Source organism: Pelecanus crispus, chromosome 8 (genome assembly GCF_030463565.1).
Source record: "Pelecanus crispus isolate bPelCri1 chromosome 8, bPelCri1.pri, whole genome shotgun sequence".
NCBI classification, from domain to species: domain Eukaryota; kingdom Metazoa; phylum Chordata; class Aves; order Pelecaniformes; family Pelecanidae; genus Pelecanus; species Pelecanus crispus.
The window spans coordinates 26648580-26674211 of record NC_134650.1 but is presented as its reverse complement, the minus strand read 5'-3'; the positions used below and the strand labels follow the sequence as shown (position 1 = coordinate 26674211).

Genomic DNA, 25632 nt, shown 5'->3' with positions numbered 1-25632 from the left:
ATTGCACCGTGCCGGGCACTGCCTGTTCCTCATCGGGCCAGGAGGCCAAAGCCTTCATCTTCCTGGGAGGAAGAGGATGCTGAGAAGCCTCCCCTCCCGGGCAGGGGAAGGTCAGGGCTCAGACAGCGCACGCTATCCTCTTTTTACACCACTAAAAATAAGGACAACATAAGGGCAAGGGAGCTGGTGCGCACCCAGCGCAGGCTGCTCTGCCCTCTCATTGTGGGGATGCCGCCCTGGTAATGATGGGCTTCATGCAGGAGGCTGAGCTGGCCTGCAGGGTGACCTTGGTGGCCACAGAGGGACCAGGGGCCAGGCCAGGCACCAGCCTCACAGAAAACTCCCAAAGGATACAATTTCTGGATGAGGTCGTAGGCATGCTTGTAGTTCTGGGTAAGGAAGCAGAGGGACACAGTTGTCACAGGGTTGTGACACCAGGACCGGTACAGGCAGCAGAAGAGGTTACGGCTTTCCTGGGGAAAGAGGGAGCTGTCAGGATCAGGCCACTGGCGGGAGCAAGGAAATGGCATGGAGAGCCCCAGGTCTCCGACAGCAACCCACCGGGCTGGCAAGTGCCACTGAGACACGAAGGGACGTTTCTGGACCCACCAAGTCCACCTGGCACTGCCATGAGCCCACCAGCCTTGGGAGATGGAGACCAGGTGGGTTTTGGGGTGGCAGCATGATGGAGTGGCCCTCAGGGGTGCTGTGTGCACTGCAGGATGAGGGGCTGGAGGACGGTGGCTGTCCCACCCAAGGGGACACCACTGCATTGCTGGCCTTCAGCATGAGGAGGAAGAGGAGACAGGGGATGTCACTGGTGCGGGTGGCAGCTGCTCGGCAAAGCCCGCGGATGCGTTCCTGGCAGGCACAGCTGAGGGACTGGTGGAGCTCTGCTCCTGCTGCCATCTGTCCTCTGGCCCCTGCCGGGGTGGAGGGAGGGAGGCGGCAGCTGCTTGAGGGCTCAGGGAGCCTGTTCCCAACCCGGGGGCGGGAAAGCAAGAGTTGGGCATGTCCTCCAAGCCCCCCTCAGTTCCTGAAGAGAGGAGGAATGAAGGGGCTGCCCCGGGCGCCTGAGCTCCAGCCCTGGGACCTGCCTGGCAGAGACTGAGCAGCAAGACATGTCCCCAGGTGGCTGCTAGGTCCCTGCCACCCCCATTATGTCCCCCCCCAGCAGCTGAGCCTGCTCCCACTGCCCATACCGGGGTCTTCAGGTCCTTCAGTTGGTTCCTCAGCTGGAAGAGCTCAGAGGATGTCAGCAGGATGGTGTTCAGGGTGTGGACCATGGTAGAGGCGAATTTGAGGTCCTCTTCCCGAAGCAGTATGTCTGCCATGGAGTGGAAGATGTTTTCTGCATTCAGAAGTAGACAAAGCTGCCTGTGTATCACAGAGGAGAGAAACCAGGGGGGAAGGATGGTTAATGAGCGCAGCTGAGCCCCTGACCTGAGCCCACACTTCCTGCAGAGAGGACCAGGGATGACAGATACAGGCACACCAGAGGCTGGGTGAGCATGGTGGCACCAGAGTGGAGCTGATGTGGGGTAATATCAGGCTCTGCATTTGGAGGGTGCAGCTATTCACACCAGGGGAAGGCCAAAAAAAAAAAAATAGCGGGGCTAAGACACATCCACGGTCGTGTTGCTCTGGGACCTCGCTGGCACCCACCACCGTGGCTTGTTGCCACCTCAAGCCTCCCAGTGACCTCCCTCTAGAGGTTTCAGCATCACTTTCCACCCTGACAACTGCAGGGAGCATGCAGTAGCATGGTTACAGATGGCATGTGATGGCCCAGTCAGACCAGTATCCCCCTGACACCAGGGAACTGGTGGTAGGAAGCGAGCGTCGCCACCAGGACAAACCATTCCCTCCCAGTGCTGTGCAACCCGGAAGCCCCAGAGACAGATGCTGCCTTTCCCTCTACAGCCGCCCTTTCTTCCAGTAACCTGCCCTGTTGCTCTTTGAACTCCTCCATGCTCCAGCTCCCACGAGATCCGGTGCTGAAGGGCTCCTGAGCTCCAGCTGGTGAAGCTGGAAGATGCCTCTGCTCTGCTGGACACCCAGCTGGCAGCACTCTTCCCAAAACACGGCATAGCCGGCGCCACGGCCCACGCCGATCTGCTTGGCCAGGCCCAGCAGGTCACAGCAGGAATGTCCTGCTTAACAAACCTTGAGGCATTCCCGAGGTTTTCAACATTTCAGACCAAAAACCAAAAACCAGATTTTTTTTTTTTTTTCTTCCATGTTTGTTTGGATTTGGGGATTTCCTGTTTTTCTCCAGGCTCCTGCCTTCTTGGGGGAGCCCACCCAGCTCCCCAGCATCCCCAGCTTCTCCTGAAACTGGGATGCTCTGCGGGTCCCCACATCTCCCCCATGGGCTGACGGGGAACCTTGGCACCAGGGGAGATGCTGGCATAGCCCAGAGCATCTCTGCTTTCCCCCAACTCCTACTAAGCACTGTTCTCCACCAGATAATCTCAGCTGGCAAGCAAATCACCCCCTGAAGGCATCTCAGAAGGGTTTAGGAGGCAAAACAAGGAACACCTGCTTTGGTGGCTGGGTGGGAGGCATTTGCTAGCTGCTTGGCAGGTCTCGGTTTGGCTGGGAGATGGGAGGCACACCTGAACCCCCCCGGGGTCACATTTTCACCTCCTGGGGTGAGGAAGAGGAAGGAGATGAGTTTCCAGCTCCTGTCCCCCATGGTGGAAGACTATATGGCTACAGGAAAGCACCAAAGACCATACCCTAAAGCCTGGGTTTTTTTAGGCATGCAGGAGGTGGACAGGGAATGAAGACATGGATTTTCCCTCCCAACATGTGGAGGAAGAAAACCCCCCATCTTCCTCCCAATTCTGCCAAGCAACCTATTCCCTCCTCACCCAGCCCTGGCTCCTGTCCATCAGCAGCTCCCGCACCCTGCGTGGCTGCCACCGGACAATGAGATGCTCTGTGCGGGCTTTTACGTAACTCAACCCAGCGATCACCCTGGACCCCGTTAAAATGGAACGGGCCGTGATAAATAAGCTCATTTATCCCAATTATTCTTACGTAACTGGCTGCATTCATGGGGATGAAAACGCTTCCCCGATTTCTTGCCGCTTGGACGCGGGCTGGCAGGAGGAGGGAGAGCGATGGGAAAGCGAAGCATCGAGGGAGGGAAGGGGAAGGCAGAGGCTTTTAGTCCAGCCTGATGGAGCCAAAAGCAAATCAATAGCTCAGCATTGCAGGCAGGATCCGGTCATCACCAGCTGTGGCAAAGCACGCCCAGCCTGGGCAGGTCCAAGCCCAGCCCAGGAGTGAGCTGGCTCCATCCTACCCTTCTCCAGCAAGAGGGGATAACTGGATACCCCATCCTTGCTGAGCTTCCTCCAGCAGCCATGCCAGAGTGGGCGCCGGGCACTCGGACTGTGAAGCAGGATGATTTACTGTGCCCAAAGAGGGGACAGGTCCTCCAGAGGAAACACCGGGATAGTTTTATCCCCAGTTGCAAAGTGCCCGGTGTGCTGGCACAGCCAGGGTCTGGCTCTTCTGCACTGCTGCCGGCTGCTCAGGGCCAGCGAGGAGCTGGTGTTTTACACCTTCCAGGCAGAAAGGCTACAAAAAGAGCTCAAACAAGCTCAGCCAAACCAAGAACGGTGCCGGTGAGTGTTGAGGGCAATTCAGCGACTTCTGGAGCTGCCCTTGTCTGCCCATGGCAAGGACGCCAGTTGGGTCCCCCCCTCCAATGCTTCTCCATGGAAAAGGAGGGCTCTCGCTTTCCATAAATAGGAGCTCTGACATTTGGCCGGCTAGCGCCGTGCTCCCAGCAAGTGGGGGGCTGAACGCGAGCCGCTTTCTAATTTCAGGCCTGGTTTTGATTAGCGGGGAAGGGTTGGGTTTGTTCCACCTCCTTTTGGTGGCACTGGGAAACTGGAAACCGTCAGGGTGTTAAAGGAGCAGCCGTGCAGAGTCTGGCCCCCTGAGCAGAAGCTCAGAAGTGTCACCCCCCAGGGATGCTGCCCCACCTGGGCACCATACCCTCCAGCTGCCCCCAGGCAGGGGCCCTCCGGGAACCACCAGCAGCATGAGTTTGCCAGCGCTCAGCAGCCTACCCCAATGCAGCCCGAGACCCCAGGCTCCCCGCTGAAGCTCCTTGGTTGGCAGATCCCAAAAGTGGACCCCAAAGGAGGGGACAACTGGCCAACCATGCAGCTGCCAGCCTCCCTGACAGCAGCCAGCAGCTGAGCCCAACTGCCAGCGCCGGGCGGCTGCCGGTGGGATGGGAGGGGTCCCCCAGAGCCGATCCCCCAGGAGGCTTCGATGGCACGAGGGGAACGCGAGGCTGGCTGGGAGGAGGCAGGGGATGGGGCCGTAGAGGGGACAGGTGGCTCCAAACCAACCAGGCAGCAGCCGAGATGCCAGAGGGGTGGCTGCGGAAGGGGACAAGGCAGAGGGGACAGCAAGCGGGAGCCATACCCCAGATTATGTACACCCCAGACATACACATCCCACGAATATACATATATATACACACCCCAGATATATACATCCTGTAAATATGTGTGTATATATATATACACACACATCCCATAAATATATAGATACACCCTAGATATATGCCCCCCATAAATATATATATATATACAGCCCAGCTGTAAGATTTAAAACCCCAGTTACTAATGGGGCTGGCTGCAGCTCACCCTTCCATCCACCTGCCCATGCTTTGATGTGACGATGGAAGGAGCTGGCTAATCCCCCCCGAAGCATCATCCCGGCGAGATGCCTCTCCCCTGGGCTCTCCCTGCATCCCTGTGGGCGATGTGTGCATCCCCTTGCCCAACCCCTTGCCCACAGGGACCCAGCGAGTCCCTGGGGACTTCCCGGCGTGGGAGAGGAGGGGAAGAAAAGGCATCCCTGGGGAGGCAGCAGCCACAGAGAATCACTATACCACATCACTGAGATCTTAGGCAGCCGTTGGCGCAGGCACATGGTGGCAATAATGAAGTGCGGTATTTAGGCCATTAAAATTTAACTCCTTAAATTAAAAGGGTTATTCAAGCCTTTCCAACAGAGCCAAGGAACGTGGCTGCAGGCAGATGGGAGGCAACGCCTGCCTGCAGTGTGGTGACGGGGGACACACCCCCTGCCCATTGCCTTGGATGGGGCTGAGCTGCAGTGGGGCTCCCAAGAGACCCAGCGGGTCACCTCCAGCCCCTGCCCTGGGGACAGGATCCTGCCCTTCCCCTAGCTAAAGAACCCCTTGGCAAGCCAATGCTTGACTAAGGGAAGAGCCAAGAATGTCACCACCAGCTTTGCATTGCCATGCCACCCTGGGGTCCCCCCTGTGTCCCCATGCTGCACCCCATTAAGCACCACAGCCCGCTCTGACCCGGCGACCAGCAAGTTGCCAGCGCAGCAACATCAATCACAAGGAATTCCCATCATGCTAACGATCAGTGGGTTGGGATGGGGTGGCCTCATACTGGGACAAGCTGAAGGCCCCAGGGCAGGGAGCTGCTGTGGAGCCGTGTGCCGGAGCCCAGGGGATGTCAGAGCGATGGGGCAGCTTCAGAGCCACATCTCCAATTAAGGGCAAGCCCAGGCGTCCCTCCCAGCCCTCTTGCTTTGACAGCAAGATGCCTGGAAACCCGGCTAATCTAAACACCATCGTTTCAGGGAGCTGTCAGAGCTCCCATCCCGCCTGCTCGCCCCTTTAACCGCTTCAGCCCTGTCCCCTGCCCAGAGCCACCATGCAGGAATGGGGCAGCAAAGGGCTGGGGCAGACCAATGCTTGCTCGAAGGGGGTGAAAGTTTGGTTCTCCATAAAATTAAAAGATGAAATCCAGCCCCCCCACGGATGCAGGGAGCCCTGAGCGGGGAGTGCTGCTGTCCCCCTCCCGTCACCCAGACGTGCTGAGCACTGTCCTGCTGCGTTCAATTAAGCAGGTGCTTCTTCATTAAGCACCAGTGATTCGCTTTATTAGCTTTGGGCAGACACGGGGCCCCAGCAGGGAAGAGTATTGTGTCTCGTTCCACTTCCAGCAACTGGGACAGAGCCGGAGCCAGGGAAGAAGCCAGCCAAGGTTGGGGAGAGCGATGCTCTGAGGGGCTCTGCCCTGCTTTTCGGCTCGCGGGGCCAGATCAGTGCCTCTCCCACAGCTGTGAGGAGGGCAGAGACCCTCTGTCCTTCCTTCCCACCCTCCTCTTGCTCCGCTCCCTTCCCCTCTCCTTCCCAAGGCTTTCCGCCACCCTTCCTCCCCACGAGATGCCCCGGCTTGACCTGCCTGCCCGAGCATCCCTGGCCTGGCCCAGCAGCTGGAATCCTTTAGAAATTTGCAGAGGAAGTACAGATAAAATTAGAATGGAGGGGAGAGGGAGGAGAGAGCGGAGAAGGCAGGACAGTGCCGTTCCCCCATCCCTCCCCACCACAGCGGCGAAGAAAATCCCAGTCCTCCATTCTTCTCCCTGCCTTTGCTGAATCCAGGCTCTGGAGCATGCTCCTCCGGGCAAGGGAAACCATGGCAACCCCGGCAGCTCCCGGTTTCAAAATTCATTTAATGTAAGAGATTGTAAAGGGTTTGGGAAGTTTAGGAGCATTGGGGCTCCTTCTGCAGGAGGCAGGTCTGGGGAGGAGAGGGACCCTCTGTCTGCTCTGTCTCCTCTCTCCCAGCCACCTGTTCCCATCTCAAAGCAAGCCTCCACTGGCATGTTTCCCTAATGAGCTTGGATCCTCATCAAGAGCCAGAGGTGACCCGGTGGGGTCTGTCTCCTGGGGATGGGCTTGCAGGCACCGAGATGAAGTGAGATACATGGCAGAGCATCAGCATCTGCTGGACATGGGAAGCCGTAAAGTACAACCTGGCCAAGGAAAGCCCTGGAGAGCACAGACAAGTCCTTGGGAAGGGCAGCTCTGGAGCCACGAACCGTCATAGCTCGCCCCAGGTAAGCAAAGAGTCTTCCAGCCAGGAAGACAATGTAAGCAAAAGGTGGACTCATGCCTCCTTCTTCATGCAGCTTTTGGACCCTTCTTGATGTCCTGATGTTCAGGTCCTGCTCTTTGAGATGTCAGGTCGACTAGGAATGCGACCACTGGATCAAAGGAGACCATCAGCGGGAAAGGCGAGGGCGTTTGGGGAGACCTAGTTTAATGTGCAACAAAGCCTGAACTTTCTTTTCAACCTTGCCAGTCCTGGTTTCTTGTGATGGTTATCAAGTTCCCCTGGGAAACTCGGTGAAAGCTGTGGACTAGAGATGTGCAGATCCTGGGAAGAGATGTGTGGATCCTGGGAGGAGACATGTGGACCTTGGAAAGCCGGAGACAAGCCCTGCGAAGCCTTTGCTTGAAAAGGGAAAGGTGCAGAGTGTTTCACTGCAAACAAGAAAACCCTCCCACGGAGCATCTGCTCAGCAGAAGCTGTCAGCATGACAACTGCTGAAGGAGCCGTGGTGCCAGCCTGGCACTGGGCCAGGGCCGTCTCCTCCATAATGTGCTCCCCAGGGACCCCCAGCGGCCCTAGAGCAACTGAGGGGGATCCCTGAGAGGAGCACAGCACTGCTGTAAGGGCTCATTTCCGCTCCCCTCCGCAAACCAGAGCCTCCTTCTGTAGGTGGGACAAGCAACGTCAAGCCAGGGGAAAGCCAGCAGCCCCCTGGACCCAATGCCACTGGGCTTCGGGAGACAGTGGCCAGGGCAAAAAGCCAGCTTGGGGACATCATGGGCCACCCATGCATGAGGACTTCCCAAGAGGTTCTTCTCACTGGATGGAAACTTTAGGACCTCCAAGCTGAAACCCAAGGTTGCCTATACAAGTCTAGTGAGCTCACAGAAACCAAACCTCTTGCATATGTTTACTGCCAGGCTTGATTGTAACAGCCAGGAGATGCTCACAGGACAGGGGAAGATGAAGAATCCCAGGGTGCGATTGCACAATCCTGACTTCCCAGGGAAAGCAGCCCAAATCCAGCCGCCCTGAACACTCTCTGTACTTGGAGCCACTTGCTGCCCCAGGGACAGGTTGGTGATGCCACGCTGGGTGCAGACAATGTGCCTGTGGTTTGAGAACTGCCATGGGCATGGGCAGACTCATGCTCAAACCTTCTTCCCTTCAGATGGTGAAACAGCATCTTGGTCCTGCAGAGCCGCAGCCCTCAGCTTCTGCTCCTCATGATGCTCCCCTCGGACACCAGAACCGCTGGGAGGTCCCTGTGCTGGCTGGCAGGATGGCTTCCCCACTGCCCACCTGCCTACCAAAGCTGTGAGTCAACTCCTGGGCATGTCCACCTTGATCTGTGATGAACGCAGCCTTGTCCTCACCCTGGACTTTGGCTGCCTGGAAAACAGCACCCTTTGAAGAGGTCACCTGCAGTTTATAAAGCAGATATCCAACACCTCTGGGCACTTATATGATCAGTGAAATACCCACAGCTCCACACTGAACAGGATGGGGAAACAGGACTGTACCAAGGAGAAAGAAGAGTTTCTTCAGAAGTTTCTTCAAACTTCTTCTTCAGTTTCTTCTTCTGATCATCTTCAGCACAGAAGATGATCAACCACTAATATCCTCTGGGATGGGCCAGAAGCTAAAAGATAACTAAATTTGGAAACTTAATGGTCCACTCAGCCCAAGGCATTGCCCAACTCTTACGCATAACACAGATGAATACGACAACTCCTCCAAGGGGAAGCCCATGTCCAGCACCAGCCTCCGGCTGCCCAAGTTAGTGTGTCCCAGGAGTCTGCTCAAGGAAACATTACGGTGACCCATGGATAAAGCTATCCTGTCCACAAGCATGCAGTCACTGAGGACCTGCAAAGCTTACAAGATGCTAGAGGAACATCTGAGCATCTACAGGAGGCTCACCTGGAAAACAGGCAGCTTTTCCCCTCTGAATCCTCCAGAAAAGCAAAAAAATATAACCCCTGAGGCACCTCTTCTCCAACTTTGAAACCTGCCAATGACTCAACAGCAAAATGGATGGCAAATGCACGTCTCGCCCTGGACTCTTGGGGCTTCAAGCCCCAGCAGGAGGCACAGGCAGCAGCATTACAGCATGTGCCTGGCAGGGCTGAAACTCCGGCTCCACAACCACCTGCCTGCAAGAGCAGAAATCCTGGCTCCAGCCCACCTCTTCAGCTGAGGGGAAGGACTCGCATTCAACTGAACCCTCCAGAGTCTGACCCCAGAGGGGGACTTACACCGGGCAGTGATGTTTTCAGGCAAGCATCCCCTATTTTGAAGGGGAGGAAGGGTAGGGGCTGGCTGGGGAGGTGGGGGGATGCATAAAGCAGCAGCAAATCTTTCCTTTGAGATGTACGCTTCTCTTTCAGGCTGACAGCTGTGGCCTAATTTTCAAGAAAACTGACAAGCGCCTTATTTCTCCCCCTATAATTTCTCTTCACTGCAAATAAAATAGGTTAAAGGAGCGGATGCAAAGCTGTGACAACAGAAGCTGGGAGAAGCTGATCTGGTTTGGGGTGTGCACAGCTTGCAGAGACGGCAGCCATGGTCCCTGCGCTCGGCCTTCCCCTTCCTTCCCTATCACTTTGCTTTAAGATGAAGAAATGAAAGTGCTTTTGCTCCTAAAAGCATGGCAAGGAGCAGGTCGTTGTCCTAGAGTTGGATGAGCCTTTGTATCCTCCCCATAAGGAAGGCAAATTTGGGGGAAGACGGTCCCGCTGGACATTCCTAGACCTCTGAAAGTGGAAGGACCGGCTTGGGGGTGGAGTACAGCAGGAATACATAGCATGCTTGAGGGTGAAGCATTCCAGAAGGAAAGAAAAAAGGGACTGGAAGGGGGTGGCAGTGTTCCACGGGTGGCAGCAGGCTTGGGGATGAGCGTGCCCCAGCAGCTGCCTCATCTTTTCTCAATTTGGACCTCAACCCCAGACCTGCCGCTGACTTCTCCCTTGCTTTGCTTGAGCAAACTGGCTGTACTTTGCTCTACAGGCTCAAATCCAGATGCAGATGCACCTGAGGCAGTGCTAATCCATGTGTGACTCTGGGGAGAAGGGACAGAAGGAGCAGTAGGAGTGGGGACACTCGAGCACATCCCAGAGCTCAGGAAAGGAGGTGCCTGCGAGTAACTCGGCGAGCCCAGCTGCGCTCCGGACTCAAGAGTGTCAGCTAAAAAAATACCCCCATTTATGCTGTGGTTTAGATGTCCCAGATGTTTTTTGACTTTACTGCTGGGCTTGCCTCCGTGCCTGCCACCTCTTGCTGCTTTTCAGCATCATGGGGTGGATCCCGATGCCTACCCTGCCTTTGGAGCAGGGATCCCTGGAGGGATCCCAAGGGGGGATGCAGCCTGAGAAGCCTCACTCGCCCTAACCCTCCAAGGCTCACAGACTTGATGTGAGCTGGATGATCCCTGCAGTGCCAACACCCTAAGAGCACCCAATGCTACAAGGAGACCTGCTCCAGGCGCAACTGAGCACTGAGAGCAGCTCATGCACTGAAGGGAAGGACCACCAAAGGGAAGGAGCTCCAACCACGGTGGCTTTTGCACAGCTCCATGCTTTTGGGGGCGGGGGTTGAAAATGTCCCATCCTGGGAGCAGAGTGCCTGGTTGGACCTGCCAATGGGAGCTACAGAGCCTGCAGCTGGTGTGAGTGCTTCCCGGGGCAGCATCCAGCTTCGAGCATCTGCTTTTGATGGAACCCTGTGGCAAAGTGTGACTGTGGGAAGTGGTGGAGCATCCTTGCCCTCCAGCCACTTGTGCCTGCAATCGGTGGGTGGTGTGTGGGGAGGGAGGGCTGTGTGCCCATCACCATCGGAGAGCAATAGACTGTGAGATGTTCGAAAGCAGACAGGAATGGAAAAATCCCTTGATGAAAGCAGCAGGAGGCAAAACACTCAGCCTTGCCTTGAGATTTTTAACTGAGCATGCCCTGTGCCTTGGGGATAATTCTGGGCAAGAGCCCCTGTAAGAGAGACGGGAGAAAAACACTGTTTTTCAGCCTCTCCCAGACTCCCTGTCTTGGCTTTTGCCTCCATGGAGGTGGATGAACTGAGATGTCACATTTGCAGAGCAAGAGAAGGAAACACCACCAGAACCCCCAAGCCCCAACCGATGGGATCAGACGGGTCAATTTAGCAGTTAACAGCCAAAACCACCCCCCTCACCTGCACCGACCATCACCTCCCTACCATGAGGGTCCTCACCCCATCATCTGGGGCAAGGAAAATTTGGGAGACACCTTGGAAGCTTCTCGTGCTGAAGCCCTGCTCCAGGGAATGTGATGGTTAGCAAGCACAGGAGCTGTGGGCTCCTCTCCCCGCCACCCAGCCCACCTTTTCCTGGTTCCCCCTTTCCCTAGCCTGCTTTTCTGGCCCCAGTGATGTGCTCCTGCTGGGATCCCAGGGAAAGCACTGAGATGGAGCAAATATTCCCCTCTGGGGACCTGCCCTTTGAAGGAACCTGGCCATTTTGGGAGGATTTTCCTCCCCTATGCACACTTCCCCTTCCTCCCCTCCACCCTCTTGCTGACCCAAATTAGTCCCAGCCCACTCCAGTGCTGCTGCTCACATGTGGTTCCCATTTTTCTACAGGAAAACCCATCAAATCCTTCCAGGCAGCTCCGAGTACGGCCAGTCCCAGAGCAGCTTTGGCGGGTAGGACAGCGAGCTCATTCCCAGGGGCTGGTCACTCCCCCCCGGCTCCTCCAGCCCCCATGGCTCAGTGGACGCATCTCCCATCCTTCTCTTGGGGGGGTCCAGCCTCAGGAGGGGGCTGGCAGGGGCTGACCCAGCTCCTGCTATCCCAGCAGGCACATCCTTAGGCAGAGCAACCAGGCTTCTCCATTGCAAAGGTCATGCCTGATGGCTCCCAGTGTGTTGCAACCCTAGATCCAACCTCTAGCCTGGGGCAAATTGGTTTCCCCCCTCCATCTCCAACCTCCAGCTCCCACTCCATGGGGCTGCGGAGAGTATCGGAGAGCCCAGCATGACGCCCCATAGACTCGGTGAATTAAAACCTCATTAAGCACATGATCCCTTGGGCATGCAGAGCCCATTGCATGATATAAAATAGGCAATTTGAAAGCTGGGGCTTTTTGGAGGTACGGTGGGGTTGCCGGCTCCCACCCCAAATTCACATCAAAGCCTGAGAGGAGCCTCTGCCCATCTGGGGCAGCGGGAGACAAGTAAAAGCAAAGCCTGGATGTCCCTACACCACTAAAACACCACTCTGGATCTCTGGCCATGGGGTTTCCTGTGGCTGGGTGGAGGCAGAAGCCGGGGAGGTGAGATTTTGGGGAGTGGGCAGGGGTTAAAGGGAGGCACAGAGGAACAAGCCAGAGATGAGCACGGAGAAGCCTGCAGACGTTGGTGCAGAGCCAGGGATGCTCACTGCCCTGCTCCATCACCCTGCGCCCGGCCAGGGGCTTGGGCAGGAGGGAGCCCCACTTTCTGCTTTGCAAACGGGTGGAAAAAGAAAAAAAAATAAAAAGCTTTCTCTGGTTCCTCCTTTCTGCAAGGCATGAGGGGGGATGGAGAGCGCACAGTTCATTAAAGCAGAAGGGCAGGCGGCCAGCGAGCATCCTGGCAGGCAAAGCAGTGTATTTTCACAGGCTCACTGCCTCCTGACACAGAAGCTTCCCTTGTAGCACTCACAGCTGTTTGGATTTTACCCGAGTTCATATCACAGCTTATCAAAGGGGCTGCGTTTTTTTTTTTTTTTCCTTCTTTTTTTTTGCACTTTGCTGAGTACAAGCTGAATGGTTCCCGTGAAAACAAACACAGGTTTTGTTCTGCAATGCAGCGCCACAGAAGCTGGGAGAGAGGAAGAGGTGACACACAGTCCCCCCCGGCCCTGAATTACTTGCTGGTGGAGGGATTTTTGGGGCACAGGTTTGGTGCTGGGAGCTGGAGGGGGGCATGGTGGTATCAGCACACCCGAAGGAAGGCTGCATCCCAGCCCTCAGAGCATCCTGCTCATCAGGAGGTATCAAGATGTTTGGCCAAGCAAACCTTGTGTCTAGGGGAGACCAAGAACATCCAGGCCTGGGAGAAGAGGAGGATTTTAGTTAGCCCTAGCTCTTGAGCATTGCCCGGCAAGGGGCAGGTGATGGGCTGGGAGGTGGGACAGCAAAGCAGGAGGAAAGGATGAGGTTAAGGATGGGGTGGGGGGGCCAGGATGGGGCCAGGGGACAATGAATCACTGCAGGATGGTGGCATCCTGGGGCTTTGGCATCCCCTTACTACCAAAGCAGACACCTACCAGCTCTGTACAGGATCCCCAGCGTATGCCTCATTATCTGAGCCTACAGCTAAACCCTCCATCCCACTCCCTCCCAGAGCCCTCCCCACTGGGATGCTGGCAGGCCACCCTTCCCTTCTCACCCCTCCCAGACAGAGAGCACAGCCCTGGCAATGCTAGGCAGGCCAAGCAAAAAGCAATTTAACATGCTCCTCACTGCCTGCCTGCCAAGAGCATCGGATGTCTGTGCGCTGCAGGACATGCCGGCCCTCCACTGCCCCCGGCCCCAATTCCCCATCCCAGTTAGCAGGTTCAAACCCACTTTGCTTTTTTCCCCTCTACTTTTTGGGGAGAAAGGGGTGTCGCATGGTCTGCCCCAGCCTCTCTCAGAGGCAGAAAAGTCCCCTCCCTGCCCCAAAAGAGGGGACCAGCCACCCCAGCCCCACGCCAAGGGCGTCACCGTAAAGCCCTTCATGCACCCAACATGATGTGCCGGTGTTTGTCCCCAGCTCTGCCCTCTTCGCTATCTTGCTCCCCACTGGTCTCATCCCAGCAGGACTTTAGGACTTCAGGACTTCAAGGAAAAGGCAGGATTTCCGGCCAGGTGAACTTTTTCTGTCTGCAGGAGCCATAAACCCGCAGCCCTATCACAAGACTTGGGATTTTCCAGCTCCCCAGCTAATGCCATAAATTGGCCAAATAACCTTATCTGCTCTAGCCCACATCTTCCAGAACAGATGGAGAACTGGCCCACCCTCCTGGCTGCCCCCCACAGGGTTCAAGCATCCCCCAGAAAGCCAAGGACCATTCCCGGTCAAACGTCTAAGCCCCGCCGCATGCAGGATGTGGCTGAAAAGTCGCCCCAGGGCCCCTTGATGCAGCTTAACCTCAGAAAATGCCCGGTGAGAAGGTGCTAGGCAGCAGGGAGTTTTATTTAATGGCTCTATAAAACAAGCTGAGACAATCTCTGTGCATAGGCCCCTGCCTGGGGAGCAAAGCGCTGACTCAGGTGTTCTCTTGTGCCCCAGGGTGCCACTGCTCAGGGAGAAAATGGCCTCTTTGGGCTTAGAAGTTAAGCCCTGCACTTCAAAGCATCCACACATAATGCACACGGAGATGTCTGCAGCCACTCGAGCACATCCTGTAGCCCAGAGGGTTCATTTGCAGTCCTGGAAAGGTACATCAGCCATGAATGCCTGAGCTGCTCCATCTCAGAGAGCAGCAAAAAGCCAGCTGCTTTGGTGCTAGGCTTGGCTTAGCCAGCTAAACTGGCTCCCGGAGCTCAGACAGACCCCAGGGACAGCATGGGGGCTGCACAGCTGGCCCTGGGGAGGGACAAGGAGGGAGAAGATGGCTCCTTCCAAGTGCAGCAAGCTGCTAGGGCAGCTAGCCCTATCCTCAAACCCTGCTCTGAACAGCAACACTGATGTCCACGGGGTAGGGCTTAGCCTTTCGCTTAATCCCTCCATCCCATAGCACTGGTACCAACAAGCAAGCGTTAAATCCAGCCTGTAAACCTCGGTGCAGGCTGAAACGCTCGGTGCTGCTCCACTGCCTGCCTCCTGACCAGCCGAGCAGCTTTCCCTCCGCAGGGTCCTTGCCCGGAGGATGGCTGTGCCGCTCCAAGGAGCCATGTGATGCTTTGGAAGCTTCTCTGCATTTTTCTGCTGCTCCAAGCCATCGTCGGGAGGCCAGCAGCTGAATGTGAATATTTGCTTCTTGCTTAAGGGCTCTGTTGAGTCCAGGACGGCCACGTGCCAGCTAGGGCAGATAGCTCCCCATTAGCGAGAAGGCTGGAAGGTGTCAGGTCTGCTCATCAAGGTGAGAGGTAACACTGAGTGAGGGCTGATGCTCCTGCCTCCGACAACCCTTTGAGCACAAACATGCCTGGCTCGAAAGGAGAAGGTAGCGCTTTGTATTCTAAGTTTCGAAGGTGGAATAACTTTACTGACTTCCAGCCTAAAAAAAGTCACAAGTGACAGTGACAGAGACCAACGCCCCAAAGGAAACTCTCATCTGCTGCGATGCAGGAAACTGATGCCAAGCCAAAATAATCCTTGGAAGAGATGAAGGAGCAGGTTTGCCACTTCTCTGGTTCCTCAAGTGGAGATGGGTGGAAAGCATGAGATGGCTTTTCCCCCAGGAGACAGCGATGGGCAGGTGACCATCCCAGTTTTCTCTGGAGGACTGGGTGATTTGTACCACTGGAGCTCCCTCGGCACATCACTTCACAAGGAGGGTCCCTCTCCCAGATGCTCATGAGGCATCTAAGCAGCTTTGAAGAGCCTTGAAGAGCCTTTTCCTGGATGCTTCCTTTCCCTTCTCCTCTTGCCGGTGCTCAGCTCAGCACCTGAGCTCCGCCGTGGCTGTAGACTCTCCCTCTGCGAGGTCCCCTTGGGTGGTGGCATGGACAAGACAGCAGACCAAGAAGGGTACCTCCAAGGGCACCTCTTGGATGCACCAGCAGCACTGGCAGATAGACCATGTGCCAGTGCTGGGTTATCCCCCAGCCCGATGGTCCCAGGCAAGGGAGAATAAGTGATCTGGGTTCTTCCTTATGAATGACAGAAGCTTTTGGAGCTGTTTGCCTGTTCTTCTAAAGGCAGTTTGTGTTTCCATTTAGCTCCACCCTGTCTTCTCTGGCAAACCATCTCGAGATACCCAGCTTGGGACTAGGGTCACCGATGGTGAGACCACCTGTGACAGGCCCCACCTCTGCCCCAGAGGGCTGTGGGTGCTTCTCTCACCCATCTCCCAATGGTGGGAAGGCACCAGAGCGGCTCTACATGTCTTGGGGACCACATGTCCCTACAGACCAAGAGACCTGCCCACCTCCACGGGCTCCTGCAGAGATCGCTGCTCAAACCACACTCCCATCCTCAAGCACGTGATGCACCATAACCTCTGCCTCTGGGACTCTGGGGATGTATCAGGAGAGAGACTAAAGTCCTTTTAGAGTCAGCAACCGGGCATGAACAAGCCTGAGCTGGGTTACAAAATAAACTACCTTTAACTGTAGACCCTCCGCCTGAGCTCACGGACCTTCAAATTTGCCCAGTGGCAACGTGACAGGGAAAATTGCTGAGCCATGCTTTAATAAAAACCCTGTCCCCTGTTTCCCTTTCCCATGAGCATTCATCCTTTGGCTGGAAATCATTGCCTAAACTTAACAGGTCTGTTTTCCTTCTCTGCCTTGCCATTCCTGAGCTGGCTGGCAGCAGAAAGGGCAGCAGTGGTCCCAGAGGGGAGGGGAAGATGATGGGTACAAAGGGAACAAAGGGCTTGCGCCAGCAGTGGGGGAGGGCCACGCTTTAACACACACTGTCCTGGTCTCTTAAGCATCCCTCTCGTGCTCTCCAGCCCAGGATGAAACATCACCAGCATCTCCCAAGTCAAATATGAGGCTGGTTTCTCACCCTGCTGCGCGAAACAGCTGAGCTGGCTTGTGGACAGGGAAGGGATGTAACGTGGGAACGCACATACGGTTTCAATTTGAAAAGTGGCTAAAAATAGCACCATAGGGCTCCCACGTTCACTGGCTCTCTCTAGCAAGAGATCAATCTTTTCCAGAGAGGCCTGTAACAGTTTTCCTCCTCTATTCTCATCTTGCTTTTTCTGGAGGCAGCACTTGTAGTTAACACCAGCACTTCAACCGCCATCAGTAGGTTTCAGAGTTAATCACTAGTACCTGAGGGCATGGCTCACCCCTCCCAGAACCACCGCTTTGGCTCCAGACCTGCATCTGCCCCATAACATGACTTGACAAAGGACAGTCTTTTTTTTTTTTGCTTTACTGGATTTTTTGGGGCATGAGTCACTGTAAAAAGCCCCAGCTTGCTAAGCTGCCGCGAGCCGGTCCCACCGCACTGCTCACTGGCTGCTGGGAAAGCTGGCTCTGCCAGGCGAGGATCATCCTGCCAGAGCTGCAGGGAAAAAATTGAGGTGGCTGTGATACAGGAGAGCTTTTAAATGGGACCCTGCCCAGGCTCACTACTGCTCTAATTGCCCTGCTCCCTTAACAAGGAATAGGGCTGCTTCCCCTGCCAAGGGCTGTGCAGAAAGCACAGGGCTGTGCAGAAAGACTGGGCAGAAAAGAGGGGACACTATGAGTAGGATATTTTCTGTCTTATTCTTACATCCCCATATGATTAAACACAACATTTCCAGACTCCTATCAGAAGCAAGAAAACATATGCTCAGCTAGATTTTTTTGGGGGGGAAATGAAATATGTTACATTAAAATTTAATGCAAGTAGGGGGAAACCTCTGAAATCCTTGCACTGCAGCCCAAACACCGGCTGCAACCCTGCCCTGCCCACATTTCATCTCATTTTTGCAACTTGCCATGCTTTGCCTTGACGTTCATTGCTCACAGGATGAATCCAGCGGCAACTTTTCGGTGCACTCTTGGGCTGCCTGAAGACTTGCACACAAACTGCTGCCCAAGTGGGCACAACTCAACACCTGGCTTGGCTTAGCAGATTTTGAGAGCTCTGCACGCTTTATTTTCCAATTGCAATTATGGGACACCCCATCAGTACCTCGTGCACCCCTCCACCTTTGGAGAGGTAGCTCTTTTCACCCATGGGAGCATGGCTTGGGTTTCATGCTCTTCCCATGCTAATTTTGATGCCATCTCCCTGAAAGCAAGGGAGAAAAAACCAGGGTCCTGCCCCTTCCTCCCAGCAACCTTCTCACTGATTTCTCCACCTTGCCCTGATCATTAAGCTCATTATTTCCCGGCGAGCTGAGGAATTGGTGTCCCTTGCCCCAGATTTCATTGCATTAAAGATGATGCCCTGCCAGCTGCCATGATGCTTGGCTTTCCAGCCTCCACTGCAGCTCCTTAAAAAGCTGAAGCAAAACCTACCAACTCTGAGCATCAAAACACACAGCTTTGGAGGATGAGGCTTTGCTGGGTGAGCATCATGCTGAGCCAGGTGGAGGGATTCACTCGACTTGGCATGCCGAGCCCAAGCCTGTCTTCATGCTCTGGCTGGTTTAGTTGTTTCTTAACAAAACGGGCTCTGGCAATGCTATTTAATAAGGAGCTACTTTGCCTCCGGGGATGGGAGCAAGAAATATGGTGCCTTGACATGTGAAAGGCAAGTCCTGTTTGCTCTAAAATTGTCTGCTGGCGAGTGAGGGAGGCTTGTAGAAATCGTTTTGGCTCCAAGGGAGCTCAGTGCTCAGGCTGCTCAACCCCGTCGTCCCCAGCCCACCCTGCCCAGGGGGTGCTCGGGAGCTTCGGCGAGGCTGTTGGGGTGCTCTGACCTGATGATGAAGGCTCCTCTGGTCTCCAGGAGTTTCCGTTCGCTGCTGAAGCGCTTGAGCAGGTTGATCATGAACTTGTAGAAGTAGGAGTTCATGGTGGGGGTGGAAGGCGAGCACTCCAAGCTTTTCGTACCTGGGGAGGCAGGGGAAGGGGAGAGCAAATTAGAGCAGCTGGGGCCCTCTTGCCAAAGCAGTCTCAATCAGAGAGCAGACACCCAAAATACGGTCATAGCACTTGGCAGTTGGGGCATGAAAAGAAGATTTCCAAGCCTCGTATAACTGCATCTGCTCGGTCCAAGCAGAACCAGCCCTGCCGCAGCTCTCTCCATCCCAGGGGAAAGTGTCTTGTGGTGGTCCCAGCCCCTGAAACAGCATGTGGAGATAAAATAGCCTTTTTGGGAGATCCTTCCAGAACCCTTGAGCTTCAGTAGCTGATAGTAGAAGGGTGCCCAAGGCTCCAGATCAATAGGCAATCCTGTCTCCTTGGATACGGCATGTACACTCATCCCAAAAACCAGATTGCTGGTGAGTTGAAGAGCCTTTAATCTAGCCCCACATGCCCCAGATGCCCCAAGCCCATCGTGCGCATAGAGGCAGACACACACATTCAGCGCTGGGTCATGGCATGGCCACCGGTTTACGCTCAGTGACATGATTTCCCCTGAGCAGGAATCACTCAGTGCAACAGTGTCACATACAACGTGCCCTGGTGCTAGCATAAAGTACTGGTCAAACCACAGCAAAGCTCCAAGCTTAGAGATTGTACAAAAAAATGTTTCTTTTCCTTGGTTTTCTGTTTGCAAAAACCCTTTAAACAAAGTAGCTGAAGGTTGGGGAAGGCAGACTGGCACAAAGGAGCAGCTGTCCCTCCAGCCTGGAGCATCCCTGCTCCTGGAGTGCCTGCCGGGTCGGGGCACGAACTGCTTCTGCAGCAGCCATGGTTTCTGCCCAGAAGGCAAACAAGGTGTCATTTCAAGGCAGCAGCTATGACTGATCACATTTACAAGTGTCAAAGGCAGAAAATTACAGGTAATGACAGTGGCCAGACTCTCCAAGCAGGGAAGGTACGGGAAGTGCCCCGGCCAGAGGGAAGTGTGAGGGTGTGAAAGCAGAGAGAGGAGAGATGACAAGGAGAGGTGGTGTGCTCAGGAGAGCCTAGATGTGCTCCAGCACACCGAGACCCAATGCACTTCCAGGATGCAAGGCTCTTTCATGTTTTCTCCTTAGGCACTTTGCTTGGGGCCAGAGGATTTCTAGCAGTACAACGAAGGGATGCTCTGTACCCTCCTGTTGTGCAGGGCACCGGGAACTGGCAGAACTCTGCTCACAGCCTCTGCCAAGCGGCCAGCATCCCCCTCTGCACCTCTCAGGGCCACAAATTCAGTCTCGTTGGGCTCCTATTGCTCATGTAACAGCAAACAGTGCCACAGGTTGTAATGTGCAGGTAGGGAGCAGGAGCTCTGCTGCGGGTGGCTCTCGCTGCTGCAAGGCACCCACTTGGTAAGATGTGCTAACTTGGTCTGAGACTATTTGCAGGGCGGGTAGCCGGGGAGGGCTGGCAAAGGGGCATGTCGCAGCTCAGGGTATGCAGACAGCATTAGAAAAAATATCCCTTCAAACCCACAAGTGCAGGGAGCTGGCAGGTAAAGATTGCTTTTCCCACAGCAAAACTACAGGGGAGATGGTTTATTTAGCAGGACAGCACTCAAAACAAATGTTTGGAGAGAGGGTTTTAAAGATGAGTTTGCAACAAGGGGAGCTCTCTTCCTCAATTTCTCCTATGGAAAGACTGTGTCTAACCGTGGTAAGGAGGGAAACCGGCACACATGAGCGCCCCAAAGGTTATTTCCCCCATCCCAAGAACCGCCAGTATTTGTATCAGGTCGCCGAAGGAAACCTGAAGCGCTTGATTTATGTATGTTGTCTGCTTCTACTGAGACTCAGCAGAGCATGGAGCAGCCAATTAAGGATGCAATCAAGCCACCAAAGCCCAGGAAAGCTGATGGAAAAGCCACTGGGCTGTTTTCCACCCTGCCTGTCCTGGTGATATGCAGAGATGCAGACGTGGGCTCAGCCAGGGCAGCTTCCCTGGGCTCTTGGATCCAAGAGAACATACACAGCCGAAGAAAAAGGAAAATAAAATATGAGGTTATCTGGACCAGAACCTGGTGTCTCCTCCCTGCTGAAGCCATGTGTTTACCCTGCCTTGGTGCATCTGAAACTCCAAACCAGGCTTTGAAGCAGTCATCTCCCAGAGCACAAGTGTTCACCATAGCCTTGTGTTTCCCCTCAGCTGCAGGGAAGATGATCTGGGAAAAAAAAAAAGGATCTAGCTGAGCCTGGTGCGCTGCAAAACAAGGGTGCATTTGTTCGAAGGCAGGGAGTATCCAGCATGAAAATACAGCCGTGTCCCACGTGTTGTCACTACAGCTGCTCAGCACTGCTCCAAAGTGGGTTGAGAAGAGACATGGTCTAGACAAGGCAACATGGAGGAGCTCTGCTTTCCCACCGTGCCTGCCCGCAGCTCAGCCTGTACCATGGGCAGAGCCTTGAAAGCAAGCACTGGTTTTCCTTCTAGTGCCGAGGGTGAGGAGGGGAGGTGAAGAGCAGATGGAAACAGTCTTTCAAAGCTGCAAAAGTGGTATTTTTTGTCCGTTTCTGTCAGCAGTGCCGAGGCATCCAACCCAGAGCTGCACTGCAACCCAAGAGCCAGCAGCAGGCAGGACATCACACCTTCATCCTCACCAGCTAGTAATACCCCAGTGTTGTAGCTTGTCCAGGGGAAGGTCTGATCCTGGAGTTGGTCCCTTCTCATGACACCAAAAATCGTCTCTCTAACCCCTGCAGCGTCAAGGACGGCACTGCTGCTGGGGCTGCTCTCTCTTGGCAGGAGCACAGGCAGCAGCTCTTGCCTAGTGCCTGTGGTGGCTCTGCTGTTGCTCCCTCCACACGGCAAAGCCAGCTTTGTACTTACTGCTGCCTTGCATGCCTTCCAGTGACAGCCCAAACCATTACACATCCTAAAACACATCCCAAAGGAAAAACAGGAGGAGGCAGCAACTTTTCCTCTCTCTAAAAGGTCCAGTGCTCCTGTCTCTGGGGTGCCAGCAGCGACATGCACAGGACAAAGCCCAGGAGCTGTGTGTCTGGGAATGCTGGTGCAAGACAGACCAGCCAGAAGCACCCTCAGATCCATGCTCCCGAGGTGGTGCAGCATCTCCTGCATCTCAGACTGGAGACTTGGAAGGACCCGCTGGGTCAGCTGGGTATCCAAAAGCCAGAATCACCTCGGAGATCAGATTCCAGCTGCAATCTGCAGGACAAACAGCCTCCCACCTCTGGTCCTGCTGTCTTCCTTTGACTCACTTCCAAACCTCTGACCTTCCTGCCCAGCCCAGAGGAAGCCAGGCAGTGGGTCAGGGAGCTGGGAGCAAGGAGGGACCGGGACACAGACAGCAAAAACAAGTCTTAGCCCTGTTTTTTCAGGAGAGAAAAGCATGATGTGATCGTCTGCACACCCCAGGGAACTTCATCATCCTTTGCCTCTGGGAGCACCGAGACTGAACTCAAAAGGGATCATTTCTCCATCCCTTGCCCACCTGGAGCACAGCAGCTACGCCTGCATGTCCCTAAGGAAGGTTTCTACCACAGCATGCCGTGCTGGAGCACCCTTGCCAGTGCTCGCCAGGGGTGAGAAACTAGTGTGTAGGAATCTCCCAGGCTGCAAAAGGCTCAACCAAACTCAAACCACAGAGTTTAAAAGGGCAATACGTCTTCCAAGCAGGCAAAACATTTCTCTTGCAAAACCTCCCAATCCTCCAAACTTCCTGTTTGCTCTATGTTTACAGGATGTCTAGGAAGCGGCTGGCACCTCATTTGCCATCGTGTAACCCTTCCTGGCGTAGCCCAGAGCTCAACTCATCGCCCCGTGGGTTACGGCTCAGCGCAGCGGCATCCCCGGCTCGACAGAACCGTAGGAGCAGCTTGTCAAGTGTTTCTACAAAGCATGAGAGACAAGCAGAGAGAAGTGTTACGAAAACTGTGGCTTAATTAATTGAAGCTTGCACTTCTCCCCCTTCCCCCAAAGTGAGACTTTGCAGATCTGTAACCTGCCAGATAGGCTGTTAATGTGCCCAGAGCAGGGCTGGTGGCAGGTCATGGCTCTGGCTGCCTTTTTTTTTAATCTGGCATGGAGGAGGGAGCTGGAAGAAGAAAGATCCCTGTTCAGAGGAATGATGAAACAGCCCAGATATCAGCTATAATGGGAACAAATGGAATTTTGGGCCCATGGAAACATCAGAGCAGTGAAACAAGAGTCGGTAGAAACAGCCTGCAAAAGGCAGGTGCCGAACTGCAGCTCTGTGGCTGAAATGAGTCCGCACTGTCCAGCCAGCCTGGACTCTTCTCAATGACTACAGCACCCTCCTGCATCCTGGGATGCTGGGCTAACAAATCCTTCCCCAAGGCAAGCTTTGCAGCCTGGGGTAGAGCCAGGGACACGAGTGGGCTTCTTACACCACCTAAGCCAGCACTAGCATCCGTCCCCCCCATCCATGGGTGCTAGCTCAAGCAGAGCAAGGCGAATGCCTGCCGAAACCCCAAGTGCTCACCAGTGGTTCATGCTGTTCCCAGTGCTCGTGTGGCCATGCTATAAATCAGCCAAGACAGGCAATTAGGGATCTATATTAAGGCCCTTATAAATATATATTGTATAGCAGTCTGGAACATTCGGGCTGTCTGACTGCTTGATAGGCTGAGCCGTCTCGAGACCTACACTGGCCAAGGTGTCCCCAAATTGCTCCGGGGGGGCCTGGCAGACTCCAACACGAACTTGGCTTTTCCTACCTCGGCTGCAAAGTGCCAGACTTCACCCTGGCATAAATGCAACTTCCACTAGTTTACTATAATTGGTTTCAAACTGGTCTTAATTAAAACCGGTGCGGACTTGCTTAACTCCATTTAAACCAAATTTAAATAAGATTGGACCAGAATTGATTCCTTTCCGAAGCAAGCTAAAGCTGGGTAAGCTGTTTAAAGACTATCCACAAGGGTATTTGTGGCGGTTTAGCTAAAATGATTTACCACAATCCCTAATTGAAGCAATTTCAGCTCAGATATAGGGAGGGCGAGCTAAGAGCTGGCGGGGCTGAGCGTCCTTCCCACTCGAGTGCCTTCCCTGGGGCATCACATTTCCAGCTCAGCCCAGAGAAGGATGTCCCTCTGCTCCTCCAGGAGCAGCCGGGATAAACCCAGCGGCAGCCAGAGCTGGTCTGTGAGCCTTTGACTTGCGCGCCGGTGGCGTGGGAGTCGGCACTGCCAGATGGTGCTTGGCGAAACCCCGGGTGGCGACGTGGGAATCTGCGCGGCATCTCCCCCCAGCAGCTTTCCCCAGGATGTTTTGAATTTTAGCTTTTGCAAACACGGGGCAGCGAAGCCTTGCGGAGCAGGATAAAAATAGAGCTGTAAAAAAGGCAAATCCTCCACCCCCCTCAAAAAAACCCAGCGCAGGGCGTAGCTGGAAACAGATGCGAACATGTCGGCAGCTCAGCTGGGCTCTGCAAAACCTCTGCTCTCCCCTCTCCAGAGCACAGGATGCTGCTGAGGAAATAAAACCACTGAAATTATGGATTGCACGGCCACGGGCTCTGCTCAGCCTGCTTTTGCAAGGCTGCCTGGGCACATGGATGCTTCTCCCCTTCCTACCTGGCTAAAGAGCTGTGGGTTTGCAATTCCTGAGACTTCAGCATGTCGCCAGAAAGGGGGTCCCCAGGTGGGCCGGGGTATGTATTTTGATGCCAAATGACGCTTTTACTGCACTGATCTTCTGGATCCCCCCACTCCCACACAGGGTCTGTGCTTGTGCCTGCCTTGGAGGAAAGCAGCCGGCAATGATAGTGCTGATGCGTTTCCTAGGAAGGATGAGAGTCCACTACTAGCTCGCTTTTCTTCGTTAAGGTAAATCAATATGTAAAAATGCAGCAGGGGTATAGCTCAGACAACGTACAGGAGAAAAAAATACCTAGCAAAGCTGCAAAAATGGGAGCAGTTAAGCTTGGTGGCAGGTTTATAGTGGGCTGAGGCTACTGCACGGGAAGGTAAAGCATACAGAAGATATCCTGCAAGCAGGAATGAGCAGCAATGGGTGTTGCCAGGCCATTTTTGGACCAATATTCCTTGCACCATCTTGGGGAAACCAAGGCAGCCCAGTAAAGTAACTACACAGGAGGTGTTTGGCTAGGAGTGATCTTATCTACACCACTGACATCTCCTGTGTCAGCCCCTACAGATCAGTAATGCCATCTTTTATTTGGGAATCCCCAACCTTTCCGGCCAGCCCCATGCTGCGACTGTCTCAGGAGGGATCTAAACCTGACGGCACGCCAGGTGAGTTATGGCTACAGGCTGGATGGTCTCTCCTGCGGTTTTCCACGGCATCCCATTGCCACCGTTGCAGAGCGTCCAGGAAAAAATCCAAATCACCCTTTTCTCCTAACTCCCCGCCTCTCCCAAGAAGCAGAAGAGCATTTCTGAAAGTCAACCTTCTTGCACAACTCCATGCCAGTACAGAAGGAGACAGCAGAGCCACCGTCAGGAACCAGAGCGCTGAGCTCAGATTGCTCAGGAGCAACAGGTCTCTCCTCTCTTGCTTGCTCGGCTACTCTGCTCCCTGCTGTCGCACTCCTGATCCTGTGAAAGCTGTTGGAAACTGGCTTGTTCAAGCGATCCATTGTGCAACATCAGCTGCCTCCTTGCCTTCTGTGGAAAGGATGAATATGGAGGGGTTTTCCTTTTATTCTTGCCAGTTTAGCAAATCTGAGCCATCTGACAACAGCCCAGCTTTTCTTTTCTACTTCTCACAGACCCCCTGCACCCTACAGACTCTCGCCTGGTGTTTTCAGAGGCTGCCCTAATGTTTTCCAGACCATTTGGAGGTGGGACCTTGTCCTACACTGCCATCTCTGCAGATCTGTGATTACACAAACGAAGCGACAGACAACGTAAAGGGAATGGTTTGGCTCACCAAGAACAAAATCCCTCAAAAAGACATTGATAGGAAACCCCTATCACAGGTCATCTCAAGTTCGGTCCAGGCTCTGTAGCATTGCACGTTCTCCACTGGGGATACAGCAAGACTGAACTCAACAGACTACATTTCCCAGGGACTTTTAGCAGCCTCCTCCAGAG

The 25632-nt window shown here is 54.5% G+C and overlaps 1 protein-coding gene across 3 annotated transcripts in view; it reads right to left on the bottom strand.

Moving 5' to 3' along the window:
• Window positions 1-25632, bottom strand: part of VAC14 (VAC14 component of PIKFYVE complex) — a 64620-nt gene that overhangs the window by 4156 nt on the left and 34832 nt on the right. For all 3 annotated transcript variants that reach the window (XM_075714840.1, XM_075714838.1, XM_075714839.1), the window contains 3 exons: window positions 18448-18580; window positions 1203-1377; window positions 355-473 (listed from right to left, as the gene is read on the bottom strand). In XM_075714840.1, coding sequence (XP_075570955.1) covers window positions 355-473; window positions 1203-1377; window positions 18448-18580 — 427 coding nt within the window. The remainder of the gene's footprint in view (window positions 1-354; window positions 474-1202; window positions 1378-18447; window positions 18581-25632) is intronic.